At 42.3% G+C, this 16,402-nt stretch overlaps 1 protein-coding gene across 3 annotated transcripts in view; it reads left to right on the top strand.

The window, feature by feature from the left end:
- The window catches only part of LOC147111966 (periostin-like), a 94,091-nt gene extending 77,949 nt beyond the window's left edge, over positions 1-16,142 (top strand). For 2 of the 3 annotated variants that reach the window (XM_085999397.1, XM_085999396.1), the window contains 6 exons: positions 2,202-2,282; positions 4,426-4,476; positions 7,653-7,739; positions 10,668-10,754; positions 11,700-11,741; positions 15,095-16,142. In XM_085999397.1, the coding sequence (XP_085855523.1) occupies positions 2,202-2,282; positions 4,426-4,476; positions 7,653-7,739; positions 10,668-10,754; positions 11,700-11,741; positions 15,095-15,162 (416 nt within the window). In that variant the 3' untranslated portion in view covers positions 15,163-16,142. The remainder of the gene's footprint in view (positions 1-2,201; positions 2,283-4,425; positions 4,477-7,652; positions 7,740-10,667; positions 10,755-11,699; positions 11,742-15,094) is intronic. The other variant, XM_085999398.1, reaches the window with a different exon arrangement.
- Positions 16,143-16,402: the final 260 nt, after the last annotated feature.

Raw genomic sequence — 16,402 nt, 5'->3', positions numbered from 1 at the left:
TCTTTTCTACCCTTTTCTCTCTTGAAGCCAACGGGGCACAGGCTTTGTGGTGGTGTGAGCCACTGAATTATTTTTCCTTTCCGACTAATGTTTATAAAGCACCATCAGATATTTGTGGTGCAAATGAATGCCATATAATGCACTGATAAGATCTTTTAATGTGCAATAGGTCTCATGTCTTGACAGGGATCTGTCTTTTATTAAACCTAAGGGATAATTTTATGAGTTTATCTGCCTTGCCTGCCAGGAATGGAACCATAGACGGTTACAGTACAGAACGAGTCTGTGTCTTATGTCTGTGCCTGCTCTTTGCTGGAGCAATCAAAAACTAACTTGCACTTTCCCCATAGCCCTGCATCTTCCTTTGCTTCAGATATTTATCCACTTTTGCCTTTAAAAGATGCAATGGTCTCTACCTCCTTTTGTCAAAGCATCGCATTCTCCAATAACCCCCTGTGTAAACAAATTTCTTCTAACCTCTATTCTTGCTCAGAATAATAATTTTACAGTGATGACCTCCCTCCCTCCCCACCCCACCCCGCCAAAGTCATTGACTCCCCAAGCATAAGGAATGCTTAATGGATCTAAAATCGTGAGGAGCATGTACTTGAATTCCTAATATTTGCACGCAGCAGTTACCGATTTGCGCCGGGATTATGAACTTGTAAAATTGTCTGTGCAATATTAACCCAGTGAGAAAAGGTACATTTTCAATGAAATGGGCACCTCTCTATATCAAAACTAAAAACCAGTCATGTATGAAAAGTAGTTTTATATAAATTTGAGTGAAGTTGAAAACAAAAAAACTACTTTTTGTTGCCAGGTGGGGTGGGGTTTGTCACCCGCCTATTGTAATTGGCGCTGACCCCAATGTATGTCCTGGTGCCAGGTTAATATTATTTCAACAGCCTCCCACCAAGATTTCCACCTGTGCCTCACCCTTCTTTACTGAAGTTAAGGAAATTGGCTGCTGCAGCTGGACTCTGATGCCTGCAGCAGCTTCAAGGGCCAGGCAGCATTGCAAAAACAATCAGTTACAGCCACTGCTGAAGAACTGTGTGGAAGCAATGGGAAATTGTGGCTGATGGAGCCATAATTGTACTGGCTCCATCGGGGTAGAATCGGCACTGCGCAGCCAGCACGCGCCCAAACCAAGAGGCACGAGAATCAATGGAAATTGATCATCAGGCCTCATCACATCTCCACGGGCGGCTCACCCGAGTGAAGACTTCAATTTTGGGCCAGCAACCGGCCTCCGGCAAGTGCCAGGTGGAGGGGTTGGAGCGGGCCTAGGACACCTTAAAAAAAATGGCCCCACAAATTTAGCAGTGGGACCATCGCCTGCACAGATTGGGCGCAGACTGTCCCTCTGCTAAATTAATATGCTTCGTGCTCATTTTAGGCCTGAATGCAGTTTCCTACTGAACGTAGTTCACCTGTACTTTGGCCAGCTAGATATAAATGAGGGACTAGTGATGTTACATTGGTACAGTAACAAGCACTGGCTTTAGCCATGGTGAGGGGTATGTTCGGGGATAAAGTCAATACATTTCTACTACCTCATGCTTTACCCAGTGGTAATCAATGCATTAAATATTCAACTAATCTTCTGTTGATGTTATGGACAGAAACACTGTTGACAGTAATAAGAAGGCAGGAGACCACTAATAACTATTCAATTTGAAGTCCAATTCGTTTGTTGCAACTAAGCCCCATTATCATTTGAGCTTACATTTGGAATCCTGTCCTGTTGAGCGCAAGATTGCAACCAACTGAAATTTTTAAAACCTAAAGTGATTTGAAAATAAAACCGGTTTCTAGTTGCCCTAGCCTCAGTTGGCCTTTCAGAAATGGAAAATCAAGGGATGTTCGATAAACCTGCAAGCCTGAGCCTAATTGCGCCACTGTACTGGTACAGGATTAATACCCACAGAAAGACTGGTTTGCCTGCTGTTGCCACTAGTAAAACTAGTTAAAATGGGTGAACATTACTTATAAAATAGAGGGCCAAGGAATTTGATACACATGCATGAATGGTGATACTATATTGTGTAAGTAGGTTTCAATTTTATGTTAGACTCAGTCCATCAAAGGAAATCTTTCATTTACTTCTTATTTTCAGGATTTTCTATGTTCACTAGACTTGAATCTGAAGGAATGGATTCTAGTTAAATAACAGCCCAAATATCTTTGCTTCTCAGAAACTAAGGTCACAGAAATTACAAGAATTGTTACAACAAAGCCCGAAATAAAAATAATCAGTGGGAAGGTCATTCAAAGCTGTGAGTTCTTAATTAGTTATTATGATTATTTTTATCTAGTTATGTTCAAATTTATGCCATTCTCATAAGTAATTTTAGTGAGTAAGTCTGTTCGAAAATCAGACAGCAGTTCTCAACACTTCATTCATTCACTTATTCATACATACATATTGATTGTAAAATAAAAACAGAAAATGCTGGAAATACTCAGCAGGTCCAGCAGCATCTGTAGAGAGAGAAACAGAGTTAACGTTTCAGGTCAGTGACCCTTCGTCAGAGCATATATTTGATAGAGTATCAAATTAAAGCCCATCCTATGAAAAGTAAATTATGAACTGGTAAAGTACTAATAGTGCTAAAAGGGAAGAGGAGTGCTGAGGGATGGATAGATGGCAATTGCAGGACCCAGGAGGGGGTGAAGAAGACTGGGAACAGAAGCAGAAGCAGACTCAAACGTCGGTCCAGCAGGAGGGACAGGGACAGGGCCAAGGAAAGTGACCACGGCTGCAAGTTCTGTGAGGTGTGCAGAGGAGGCAGAAGAAGAGGCTATGGCCAGCGGGAGGCTAGATGGGAATTGACCAGTGAGACCGGGACAAGGACGGCAACTGCAGGGCTTGGGCCAGTAGGAAGGGCTGGGAACATCAGGCCAGTGGGAGCAGCAGAGATGAAAATAGCAAAGATCGCTACAGGGCCCAGAAGGAAGTGAACAGGAGATTAGACCCTGCAAGATGCCAGATGGATGTGGGGCAGTGGGAGCAGCAGGGACCAGGACAGGAGATGGTGGCTGCATGCTAGCAGGGGAGAAGGTGAAGTAGAGACTGAACCAAGCTGGAATGGCACTGAGATGAACATTGAGCAAATGGAAGCGACAGGGACTAGAAAAAGGGTGGCACTTTCAAACCGCAGGAGTGGGCAAAGAGGAGCCAGAGGAGGAATTCAGAGCCAGTGGTAGCAGGTTGGAAACATAGTGGCACACTTACATGGGGGGGCCTTGGAGCAGCAATATCACTACCCGGTGTTCGGAGATCTGTAGGGTAAATAATGGTGAGTAAAGCGGGGTCAAAATTGCATAGCGCCGGCCTACCAGTGCCAACTGGGCACAGGGAACGATCCATGTGCAGGAACACGTAGGCCTGAGACTCAATCGAAATTGGGCCTCGTGCCTCATTTAAATTAAACAGGCACGCTGCGGACAGCTGCTGTTTGTCCCCGGGCAACTCGCTGATGAAGCAGACACAATTACGGGTCGCTGCAGCTGCGGCCCTTGGGTAGATCCTGGGAAGGAGGCCAAGTGTGGACCAACACTGAACTTCGGGACTGCTGTTGAGTCAGGGGGACAATCCTGCTCCTCCAGGCTACTCAGGAAGGGTTTACTTTGTTTAAAAAATAATTGACCTCTCGATGGCCACGGAGGCTGCTGAAAATTCCTGACTGGGGGCAGGGACACCCAAAAAAAGGGCCCCACAAATTTAGCAGTGGGACCAACGCCATTAGGGGTCTACATCACTAAACTGTTCACCGCATACCTTGATGAGAATAGAATCAAATCTAAGAGGATCTGAGAAGTTCAGCTTCTACAGCTCATGATTAAATTAAATTAATTAAAAATGTTAAGTCATTTTATTTGAATGCTTAATATCAGTTTTACCAAGCTAATTGCAATTAGCATTTAGGCAAATATCAGACGTTTGTCTGGCATGCAACAGAAACAATCTCTGGTGTGGTATTATAAATGGATAATGTATGTCTTGGAGTTCAGTGATGCCATTCTATCACTAGGCATCTTCACTCATTGGCCTACAAATTCAATGGCACTGCAGAAGACTGGCGCAAAAGCATCCAATATGGCGGGTGGCATGCACGTTATTGGGTGGGCCCCAGCGCCCCAGGCCTACCCATTCCAGTGCAGGGATTGTTTAGCGTGAATCAATTTCTAGCCACTAGTGATTTAATCTAAATAATAAATAAGTAGAGTTTAAAATTATAATGATAGATGTGCCAAGAGTGGAAACGGAAATTATGTGAAATTGGGAATGGACATCTCAATTGAGTATACTGGTTGATTTACAATGATATAATACCAGAAAGGATATTGATACTGTTTCAGCAGAGACTTAATGTAATTTAATTTTCTCACTCTCTTTCTCTCTCGACGGCAATTCAGCAACATTTGACGGCAATGCTGAGACCATTACCAAACTTATTGAAGGAGGAGGTTTGTACTTTATTCTTTCAAGAATTCTTCAAGAAATTTTCCAATTTGATAACTTATGGTCAGGGTTGTGCCCTGGACTAGTTTTGACCACCTAAGGGGGTCGGAAAGGAATTTTCCAGGTTTTTTTTCCCCTCCCAAATTGGCCTTGGTATTTTGCCTCTCCCAGGGGATTCTTCTCCCCTCTCCACAATAAAAATTTGCAGTCTTTGAGACCTCTGATTCTGGGGAATGCTTGGTAACCCTTCATGGTAGAAAGAGAAGTTTATTTCTGTAGATTTTTTAGATGGACATTGATGTTCCATTTTTAACTATTTACAGAGCAGCATGTCAAAATGACATTTAAAAAAGAAAAATCCTCTTTTGACATCTGTGCCTCATTTCCTCACAAGGCGAGTAGATTATTCTGCAACAGCAAAACACTGAGCTAGCTGTTCGTACAAGGGTGCTACAGTACATTTCATTCAGATGGCGCAAATGGAATGCCCCCTACCGCCCAATCTCCGTGTTTTACCATTGAGGTGACAAATCTAAAATGTTAATATCTGCCTACCAGAGTTTATGCATTACTTTTTATTACCAACTACCACTGGAGTCCGACCTGAATAGGTTGGTTGTTTAACTAATTCTAAATAACAAAAAGCAGTGATGTAAGGCTACAGTCCTCTTAAACAAATGAAAGGTGCTAAAGGAAAATGATTCCCACCAACTTGGTAAGGACAGGACCAGCTTACAACTGGTCTTGCCTTCACCGATGGTAGTGGTAAAAATCCGTCTATTAGCCATGATGTGCCCCCATTTATACAATAGAATTCTGTTCCCACGGGTAGCTTTAATGATGGCGCTGGAAAGGGTGAAGAAAAGGAACCATAAACTGGCAGTAGCCTGTTTTCATCAAAGGTCATGGTTCAGTTGGTAACACTGTTCCCAGTTACAGCCAGTAGCAGAATATGATCTTCCGAATCCAAAGACACTTCAGAGAAAAAACTGTCAGTGATCTAAAATAATGTTTTGTGAGCTAAATAATTAAGGATTAATTTGACAGCGTGCACTCGTAGCTTGTTTTAAAGGTATTCATTGTATAAATCGTGTAAGTAGATACTGGTTTAGTGAGGGGCATGTTTTTGGATTAATGTTCCTGCCCTCCACCCCCCCGCCCACATATGCTGGGCAGGAGTAAAGCACTTTGTGTGTAGCACTTTCCCAGACCCAGGACACCTTCAGTCTGAAGGAGTCCCCGGTAAAAACCCAAAACGCTTTTGGATGCCACTGTATCTAAGTGCCAATGGCCACAGTTACAGAAAATGGAGGCAGGAAGCCAGGAACGCTCTTCCCATCTCATTAGCAGCTCTATCTTGGACCTGTGCATTTCATAGTTGCAGGCCCCACATCCACTCTGCTGTGTAACATCAGAAATCCTAGGCCTACATAAAGTGGGCAGAGGCCCGACTCAATGGCCTCAATTTTAACTCCACCCCCACCACCACCCCCCACCTCCACCCCTGGCCTGTTTTTTGCTGGGGGGGGGACAGATAAAATGGAACAGGGGACTTACCCGCTCCTTTTCCCACCCACCACCCCCAATCTGACCAACTGCGGGGTCTTCTCTAAATATGCTGGTCGGGCTCCGATGATGTAATCGAAGCTGGATCTGCTATTTCAACTTGAGGCCTGAGCGGAGGAGCAGTGGTGGCTATCCCGCCAGGCCAAACCTGCCGGGAGCTGGATCGAGGGCCAGAGGAGGTCCAGCAAGGTTTCCTTGTGGGCCTGGAGGAGCAGGAGTGCTTGGGCCTCCTTTGCCCCGGGCTCACCAACACCCCCCCCCCCCACCCACATCCCCTGATTGTTAATCACACCCCCACCCACTCACCATTTATCTGACTGCGGGAGACTGTTCCCACGTTCCCTGGCGTTGGCCTGCCTGCCCGAATTCCCACTATTGCCCACTGACCAGGCAGTGAATATTTAAATGAGGCCCTGGAGTCAAAACCCACCTGATTTTCAGGTGATGAAGATGAAAATCTACCCAAATGTTACTTCAACAAATGAGTAAAATATAATTTTCCTTTCAAGTATTGCCTGAGGTTTGTTCAGAAACAGTGGAATTCTACTAATGTACATCACTGTCTTGAAGCACAAGTATAGTGTTATAGAAATGGTACATTATAGTGAAGAACAGTATTGCAGTAACAACAGAAAGTGCTGGAAAAACTCAGCAGGCCAGGCAACATCCGTGAAGAGAAAAAAGAGTCAACGTTTCGGGTCAAACCCTTTGTCAAGACTGCCAGTCTTGCCAAAGGGTTTGACCCGAAACGTTGACTCTTTTTTCTCTCCACGGATGTTGCCTGGCCTGCTGAGTTTTTCCAGCATTTTCTGTTGTTATTTCGGATTTCCAGCATCTGCAGTATTTTGCTATCGTACAGTATTGCAGTGTTGGACTTGGTCCTCTGTAAATACATCAGGGCTGTGCCTTACATGGAGTAAGATCAGAAATGATCATTGAACAATGCAGTTCTGGATTGTGGATTCTCATTTTATCCCATCAGTCTGGGTCAAATCTTTTTTGCTCTGACAGCTATTAAGAGTCTTAAGTTTGAGTTTGATGTTAGTTCAGGAGACAAATCTAAATCTACTCCCTAATAGAACTGAAGTGTTTTAAGATGGAATGCTTCCATCAGTTCTTAGCTTGATGATTAGATAAATATCACAGGAAGAACTGGATATTTTGAAAATTGTTCCATTTCCTCTACCAAAACGACTACCCAGAAATTACCTCGTGAGGTGTTATCGTATAAACGCTTCATGCAATTGTCTCAAACTCCTCTGTCTACAACTTTACTGGAGGCATTAACCTAATTAAAATAAATGGATTAACACATTTTTATATGAATGTATTAAATGTTTGAATAATATCACATAGCTTAATTTTTAGGTTTATGTCTTGGCCACTCAATGACATTAATAAAATGTATGAATCTGATATTTAAAAAAAAAATTAGGCTAAAAAAAGTGGTTTTTATCAGGTACAGTTAAAAAATCATTGCACTATACATCTTGGCAATTACAATTAGGAATCTAAATTGGATAATCTTTCTGTATTTTCTATATATTATGTGCGTCTTCATGTGGTGGAAGTAGTGAAAATATTTAAGATTCACCATTCACATGTATCTTGTCAGGAACAAAGTACACCAAGGTTACCAGGATTATTGAGGGTGATCCCAAATTACTTGAGGATGAAGAAATCCAAAAACTCCTTCACGGAGGTTAGTGAGCTGGTGGCTCTGGCCTTTGCCTCCTGAGGCATGGACTCAAAGGGGCTTCCTTCTCTATTTACCCCTTCCACCAACTAATTGCCTGTCTGTCACCCTATATGTACAATTAACATCAGATTTTATGTCCATTATTAAAATGGTTGTTCGCTGGATGTTCGATACTCAAACACAGCATTTGAGGACCTCCTCTTCATTAACAATCTAAAGAAACACTTCTTTGTGTTTACTCACAAAGTTCTTTGGTGCCGGATGTCAAAACCCAGCCTGAAAAAATCCTGCCAACCTTCATTAACAATCCAAGGTTGCATTTGTTTATGTCCACTTCACACTTTTTCCATGGATAGTTAAACCTTGCTTGTGGAAACCTCCATTTATCTGTATTCTCCATTTAATTCATAATACAAGGGAATATTCCTCTGTGTTTACTATCAAGGCTATAGTACTCTGGACACTGATAAAAATCAAACACCACTTGTGGAGGCCACTATTTCTCTTCATTGAAGAACTGGGGGGCATTTATTTTTATTCATTAGCAAAGGTGTTTTACAATTGATATTGGATATTCACCTCAAAGAAACCCCCTTCCTACCCTTATCAATAGGTACAGCCATTTGTGTTAACTATTATGGTTGTTTTCCGTGGACATCAGGATACTCAAACACAGCCAGTGGAAACCTCCTCCCCCCTCCCCTGCATTCCCCTCCTCATTGACAATCTTTGTATTCTGTGTCAAAATGATTGCATTCTTAATAGTGAATAATCAGTCCCTAATCATCCCACCCTCCCCCTCTCATTAACAATCTAAAGGCGTTTTCATTTGTATTCGAGATATCATGATACAAAACATGGTCAACTTAAAAGAGTGCATGGCTAAAAGTGGTGGTATATGATTTTTATGCCACTATGAGTTGGTTATATTGGTCAAGTTCACAAGTGGTGTAGCAAGTCATCTACCACAGCTAGCAACAAAGTGCTCCATTTAAAGAGCGAAAATGCCGACGGTTGCGAGACCCATCCATTGTCTATCATTTTTATAATTAACCATAAATATGATGGCCCAGATATTCCGATCGCAGGCCTCCTGCGGGTGGAGGACTGCGATCTGGAAGAATCTGCTCCCTTACCTGAGGGTCCCCGGGAGGCACACAGTTCCGATGCTGGGCCTCTCCAAACTGCCGGTGCGCAGGGCTCACGTATCCCAGAGGCGCAGGCGGTTCACAGCGTCCCTGGGATCATGTGGCCCATGGGGAGCCAATCAAAGGGAACCTCCCTTCGTACATTTGACAGGAAGACCTGTCAAATATATGAATGGAGATCACCCCAAAAACATAGTAAAACTTTAAATACATGTTTAAAAAAATCACATTATTAAAATGACTTGAAAATATAAATAAATTAATTATTTTAAACAAAACTTTAAATTTTTGAAAAAAGTAATTTTTTTACAGGGCTAAAAATAAAGTTAACTTTTTTAAAGTATTTTTAAATGATAAATCAGTGGGGAAAAAACTTTTTTTTTTACTTTTTTCAACTCTTATCCTGGTAAAAGCAGGCCTTACGCCTGCTTTTACCAGGCGCAAGAATTGTAAGTGTTTTCTGCGGGCGGAGGGTCTCCAAAAAGCGGAACTCTCCGCCTGCAGTGGCCCTTCTCCCGGGCAGCCGGAGGATCTGTCAAGAGCTTTCTTGACAGATCGGAAATGCCGGTTTCTAGTGCATGCCTGAAACCGACATTTCCAATGTCCCTACGGGTGGGTACAGAGTGCGTAAACACCTGTACGGATCGGAATATCCGGCCCAATATAATTTGCTCATCGGTGATTTTTAAAGTAATTCACCAAGATGTTTTTCACAGATTTCTAATATCAACAAATTTATGTGCTCTTGAATGGCTGAAATAGTCATCAAACAAAATTAGGTGTTCTGGGGGAAAAATTGAGCCGCGCCTCATTTGGGGCGCTAAGGTTCGCCGGGGTGCTACTTTTAGCGCCCCGAAAAAATTAGCACCCCTGCGGCCAAAATTCTTCAGTAGCACCCCAAGAGGGAAGTGGGGTGCTACTAGAAGCGCCCGCCTCCCTCTTGGGGCGCTGCGAGGGAATATCACGGCGTGACATGCCGTGGTATTGCAGGCCTTCCTCCCCTTCTTAAAGGGGAGGTGCCATGCGCAGCGTGACCCGGGGCCCAGCTGGGCCACCAGGGATTGGAGTACCGGCAAAAGAGCCCGACATGCAAGAGAAGTGCCAGGCTCACGGAGCGTAGCCGGCACTCCGCGGGGGAGCTGCAGAGGAGGCCGGGGACGGCAAAGGGGGCAGGTGCTGGCAGACGGCCAGCAACAAAAATGGCCGCCCGGCACCTCGCCTTTAATTAGCGCCGCCCCGGCCGCAGGTAGGCCCCCCTGACCCCATCGGAATGTCAGGGGGCGTTATTGAAGATCGTGAGCAGGGCGCTGCGCATGGCGATGACGTCATCGCCGCGGGGCGCTAATGGTCAATGCCGCCGCTAACCTCCCACTGAATTTCACGGGAGGCATTGGCGGCGCCGCACCCGGGCGCTAGCTGGGCGCTAACGAGAGGCGCAAAACAACCGAATTTATCCCCCATGTCTCAGATACACACACTTGTTTATTACACGTTTAAAAAAAAAAGTCCACTTTACAATTTTGTGTTGTGTTAAACATATCTGATCAAAGAAAACTACAATCTTTCCTATAGCATTGGCAATGGAAAACTGAAAATTTGGTTTGTTAATTCTTAATAATTATAAGACTGGCACACTGTGCGTCATGAATAATTGCAGATTCTTCCACATTCAGCCAAGCATGACTTAGCTCAGCATCCTTCCTAAAGGAAGTGGTACCTTCCTGTATTGATACCTGCTGTACACCAAATACTAATGCTGCATCATTAACTGCTACTTCTGCAGGCTCCTCTTCCAGATTCACTAAAGTTACGATTGAGGGTGAGCCATTGCTCGAACGTGAAAAAGAAATCGCCAGACTTATTCATGCAGGTAAGAGCATCCTCTGAAAATCACAGCATGTTTGCAATTGTATTTACTCATTCAACAGGCTGAGGAAGATACAGGAAACTAAATCATAGCGATAGTGAAACCGTGATCTATTTGCACAGTGACTTTTTACTGAGGCCTTGTTGTAGTCTGTTGAAACTTTCAGGAAACCTTAGTTCTTAGGATCGGCCGGGTCCAAAAACTGCATTAGAGTCACTACAGTGACTGCAGGAAAGAATTCACACTGAAGCAAGTGCCATATCTGTCACAGAAACAAAGAAAGAATTACTTGCATTTAAACAGGGCCTTTCATGACCTCCAGTAGTCTCAAAGCACTTTACAGCCAATGGAGTACTTTTGAAGTGTAGGCACCGTTGTAATGTAGGAAATGCCGCAGCCAATTTGCACACAGCAAGCTCCCACAAACAGCTATGTGATAATGACCAGATAATCTGTTTTAGTGATGTTGATTGAGGGATAAATATTGGCCAGGACACCGGGGATAACTCCATCAAAATAGTGCCACGGGATCTTTTACATCCACCTGAGAGAGCAGACGGGGCCTCGGTTTAACGTCTCATCCGAAACACGGCACCTCCGACAGTGCAGCAGTCCCTCAGTCAGTCTAGATTTTTGTGCTCAAGTCTCTGGAGTAGGACTCGAACCCACAACCTTCTGACAGCATGAACTGCTGTGATTTTTTGTGTGTGGTTAATTCCAGTTATAAATAAATCTTCTGTAAAGAGGAACGAATATATAAAATGATATATTTACACCCTGAAGCTATTTAGATTTACCCACCGGGTAGAACCAAATTAAATTACCAGATGAAAATTCTGATGATGGGCATACAAGTGCTTGCCTTTTCTCTTTATAGATCCTGAATGACTGGCTGTATATTTCCCACATTTCTGTTTTTGTTTCTAATTAAATGTATTTGTTTTAAAGAACCTACAAGGAGAATTAATTATGGTTACAGAAGAGTACCAGGTATGTTAGACTTGATTATTTATTATAAAGATGCTGAATATTCTGTTAAATACCGCCTAGATAATTTTTCAGTATTTGACACTGTGCCTAGGTTCTCCAATTGTAACAGAGACATCAGCCTTATGTTTGGAAATTTGAGGCCAATGAATCAAGGCGGTTTATGCTATTTAGAAAATGTGGGAAAGCTATAGGTTAGTGGTTTATAGAGTTTTTTCTTCAAATATTTTCACATTCCCGGGAACCCTCCCCATCCTCACTTCCAAAAGACACTGAGGTAGAAATTCATCTTGGGCAGTCGCACAAAGCGGGCCGTATCGCATCAGTCACCCTTTACATGACCTGCCCGATATGCAGTTCAATTGAAGTGATGGTAAGAATGTGGAACTCACTACCACAAGGAGTGGTTGAGGCGAATAGCATAGATGCATTTAAGAGGAAGCTGGATAAGTACATGAGGGAGAAGGGAATAGAAGGTCATCTTGATGGAGTAAGATGAAGTAAATAGAGTGGGAGGAGACATTGGCATAGAAACAATGGCCCATTTCTATGCTGTAAATTCCATGTAATTCTATGTAATATACCACAATAGAAATAACTCTCTGGTAAGCCAACAAATAAAGAAATCTGATGGTAGATGAACAGAAATCGGATAACTTCAGGGACCCCCTTGGAAGGCCTCTAGAAGCTCACAGGTCCCAGAATCCCTGTTTGAAAATCTGTGCTATAAATCAACATCAAATTTCCTAAGAAATACAAGCTTATTGGCTCCACGCAATATAAGCAATCAAGGATTCCATCTGACAGACATTTCAGTCATCTTATTTTAAGAGTTATATATCTTGATTTTAACATAAGTAAGATTTTTAGAGCTAAATGTATATCATGGTGTGCTGAAATTTAGTATTTTCCAGAAGCAGGATTCAATTATTAACATCTTTACAAGTTATGTTTAAAAACGATATCACTTACGGGGGGGCAATCAACACTGGTAAAGGTAGTGTGAATTCATAACCGATCCTAAAGGAAATTGTAACATATAAAATAACAGAAACAAAAGCAGTTTGTACAGCTATCTACACAGCATTGCACTCGTGTTCCTCTCAGCTCCACATTCAGGTATTTTTTTAATTACATTTTTGTGCGGCCTTCAGTGGCCCTTTGAAGGATCGGCACCAGCTGCATTCAGGGCAGCCCAATGTTGCATTGGGGATCTCAAACAGGTGTTAGACCCTTTGCATATTCAAGTAGGGGATCCGACACCTGTTTCAGGCGTGGGCTCTGGACGCCTCTTTTTCTGCCGCCTTCAGTATGGTCAGTGGCGCACTTCCGGCGAGTAATGAGCACGTGCCCTCCAAAATGAATGCTTGTGCACCCATTTTGTGCTGGAAAAACGAGCATGGCGCCATCGAATTTCTAGGCCACAGATCCAGATTATTATGTTACCTACTCTCGAGCACAAAATAGCAGAGTTACCATTTGTACTTTAGCTTCTGGCTGATACTAAGATAAGAACATAAGGAAGTTTGACGGAGAAAAAGCTACACAACTCATCAAGCCCATTCCATCCAATATTGGCGTATCATCATGGACTTCTCCTCCCTCCCCGATCATCACAATCACTTGCTTTAAGAAACATGAATTTCCTTCCCCTACCTCTTCTGGGGGGTGGGGGGGATCTAGCAGTCCTATTTATCTATATAACCTTCCAACCTCCTCTCAATAAATACACATGGCTAAGATCCATGCATTATTTCTTTTTACATTGTAGTTTACTTGGTTGTCTTTCACTGCTCCATCTGAGTTAGGTCTTGCTAAGACGGGGTCAATTTAAGAGACAGCTTTAGAGATGAAACAGTTTGGTGCTGAGGGAAATGATCTTAAAACATATGTTATTGTACACATTGTGCAAACAATATATTCAAGAAATATATTATCGCAATAAATGTATGATTTTGAAATGAGATATACAGGAAACTTTGTGCTATCCGGCACCGACGGGACCGAGCTGTTGCCGTCCCATCAAAACTGCCGGACAAACCAGCGCTAATGTTGAAACATACGGAGATTTTGAGCTCCGTATCTGGCAACAAACGCTGTTGCTTAGCAACAGCTTCTAAACAGTCGGCCGTACCTTGCAAGCGTCTCTGTAGCTTAGCAACAGCTTCAGTGAGACCTTGCAGAGCTTGACTGTTGAGAAAAAAGCAACGAAAAGAAAAAAACCTAACGAAATGGCTCCTGATTTTTGCCAGTGGCTCGAGCTTGCTGGACATTTAGCCTCCGGATAACACAAAGTTTCCTGTAGCTGTTAAATTGTTAACAAAAATTCTCACACAACTGACTTTTAAATGAAAAGTTCTTAGAATAATTATAACATTGGGCCGTATTTTGCAACCCCTACGGGTGTACGAGGTGTGTACGCGCCTGTAGAGGCCGCGCAAGTGCCGAGTTTAGGCATGCGAAGCGCATATGCTGAAACCCGGCACTTGTGACCACAGATCCTCCGTGTCCCCAGGAAAAGGGCCTCTGCGGGTGGAGAGTCGCGGCTATTTGCCCAACTTCCGCCTACCGAATGGCCGTGGAATTTTTACACCTGGTAAAAGCAGGCCTAAGGCTTGCTTTTACCAGCATAAGGGTTTTAAAAAAATAGAAAAATAAAATGTTATCACTCACTTATACATTAATAACCCTGTCCAATAAAGTAAGTTTATTTTTAGCCCCGTTAAAAAATATTTTTTTAATTTCCAAAAATTAAATTTTTGTTTAAAATATTTAATTAAATGCCATTTTAATTAGGTAACTTAAAAAAAAAATTATATCATGTGTTCGTGTATTTTTTAAGTCATCCCCATTCATACTTATGCGAGTTCATTCATACTTATATGATCAGCCATGATCTCATTGAATGGCGGAGCAGGCTCGAGGGGCCGAATGGCCTACTCCTGCTCCTATCTTCTATGTTTCTATGAGTTCTGTACATACGGAACTGTCATAAGTATGAATGGGGATTCCTTTCTTTCATTGGCTGGGCTGGCCCACGTGATCCCAGGGGTGCTTGTGAACTGCTTGCGCCCCTGGGATACGTGGGCTTCTATGCATTTCTACCAGGAGAGACCCAGAATCGCAAGCCTCTGAATCTCCCGGACCACCAGGTAAATGCGTCGATTTTTTGACGATCGGAGCCTCCGATCGCAAATTCAGGCTCATTATTAGTGCTGGCTAAAGAATAACACAACAGCCCTATTACATAGCTGGCTACTAATTTTACTAGAACACACGTAACTGTATTTTCAAATATAACCTTTAAATGCTTAATCGTAAAGGCACTTACTTATTTTTATAATTTCCGCATTCAGCCGGAACAAGAAGCGCAAGACAAGCATTGAAGAGAATCCCACGAAGAAGAAAAGCAGTTCAAGCTTAAGGAGGATGTGAAACTTTTTGCTGTCTGAAAATGCAGGACATCCAACTGAATAAGAACCGTCTCGTTTAAAATTGAGGCCTGGCCTGCAGCAATCACGAATGATAAGGATGTCAGTTTTTGCACATGTTGCAAACTCCTGTCAGTTTACATGAATGTTGAATAGCAAAAGTCAAAACATATTAACTTTCTATTTCCCTATGTTTCACATTGAATTCTTGTAGTATATTTTAGAAACAAAATTGGATAGATTCTGGTACTATTGGAAAATTAAGTCAGGGACCTTTCAGAATGTAAAATGCATAATTTACTAAATAGGCATTTTTAAATTTCCGGTAACATTAGTTTGTTTTGCTGGGTTAAAGTTATGGCATATCTGGGGGGGGGGGGGAAATAACAATGAATAAATACGTATCTTCTGGTTTTCTCAGTAGTGAGATTATCATGAGCACAATAGGAATCTGTTCAAGAACATATCAATTAGAATTTTTTCAGAATTAACAGCTTAAAAAGATTAAAAGTTAGTTTATGTTTTCTGTTTATTTCCATTTTTAAAGCTGGGCTTAATAAATATGGATGGGGAATTGGCTAATGCATGGAAACTGATATGTCTGCATAGTTAAGAAACAAAAATATTAAAGTCAGTGCTTGCTCTAGTGAGTCTATGGGTTATTTCTAACATGCATTTTGTATTAAGACATAAAAAGCTTTGCAGTCCACAAGCACAAATTCAAGTTGTTCGTACTTTTGTAAATTAAGCCGTATTAACATTTTTCTGAACACTTTTTTTATAACTCAAGTTTTGTATCATTGAAAGACTTGTTCTTTATTCCTGCTTTTTGCAGTTTGAATCATACCTTGATGCTATTTTTGGGAAACCAACCCTTACCATGCCTAAAAATCTGTGGAAAATATGCTGAACTTGGTGCTTTTTTTGTATTCTTTTTGAGAAACAATTATTCATTAAAGAATACATCCTCATGTGTGGTTTTAGTTTTAATTAACCCTGTTTTCTCGTGTTTATCCATTTGAATGTAGTAATCACTCAATAGCTCGAAGACATTTAAGGAATGATTCCCCGATTGGGAGCTTCCTGGGAAGAGCAGCACTTGCAGAGAATGCTGGTTTGGAAATTGTGGGATGTAGCCCCTCATTTTTTGTCTATTCATTCAAGTAGACTGAAAATCTGAGGTTGCAGGCCTACTATTTCATGGTCTGTGCTGACTAGGAGCACAGTTCTCAC

The sequence above is a fragment of the Somniosus microcephalus genome, chromosome 10, assembly GCF_052327205.1.
Source record: "Somniosus microcephalus isolate GS21.2 chromosome 10, FLI_Smic_1.0, whole genome shotgun sequence".
Lineage (NCBI taxonomy): Eukaryota > Metazoa > Chordata > Chondrichthyes > Squaliformes > Somniosidae > Somniosus > Somniosus microcephalus.
This window is presented reverse-complemented; position numbering and strand designations above follow the sequence as displayed.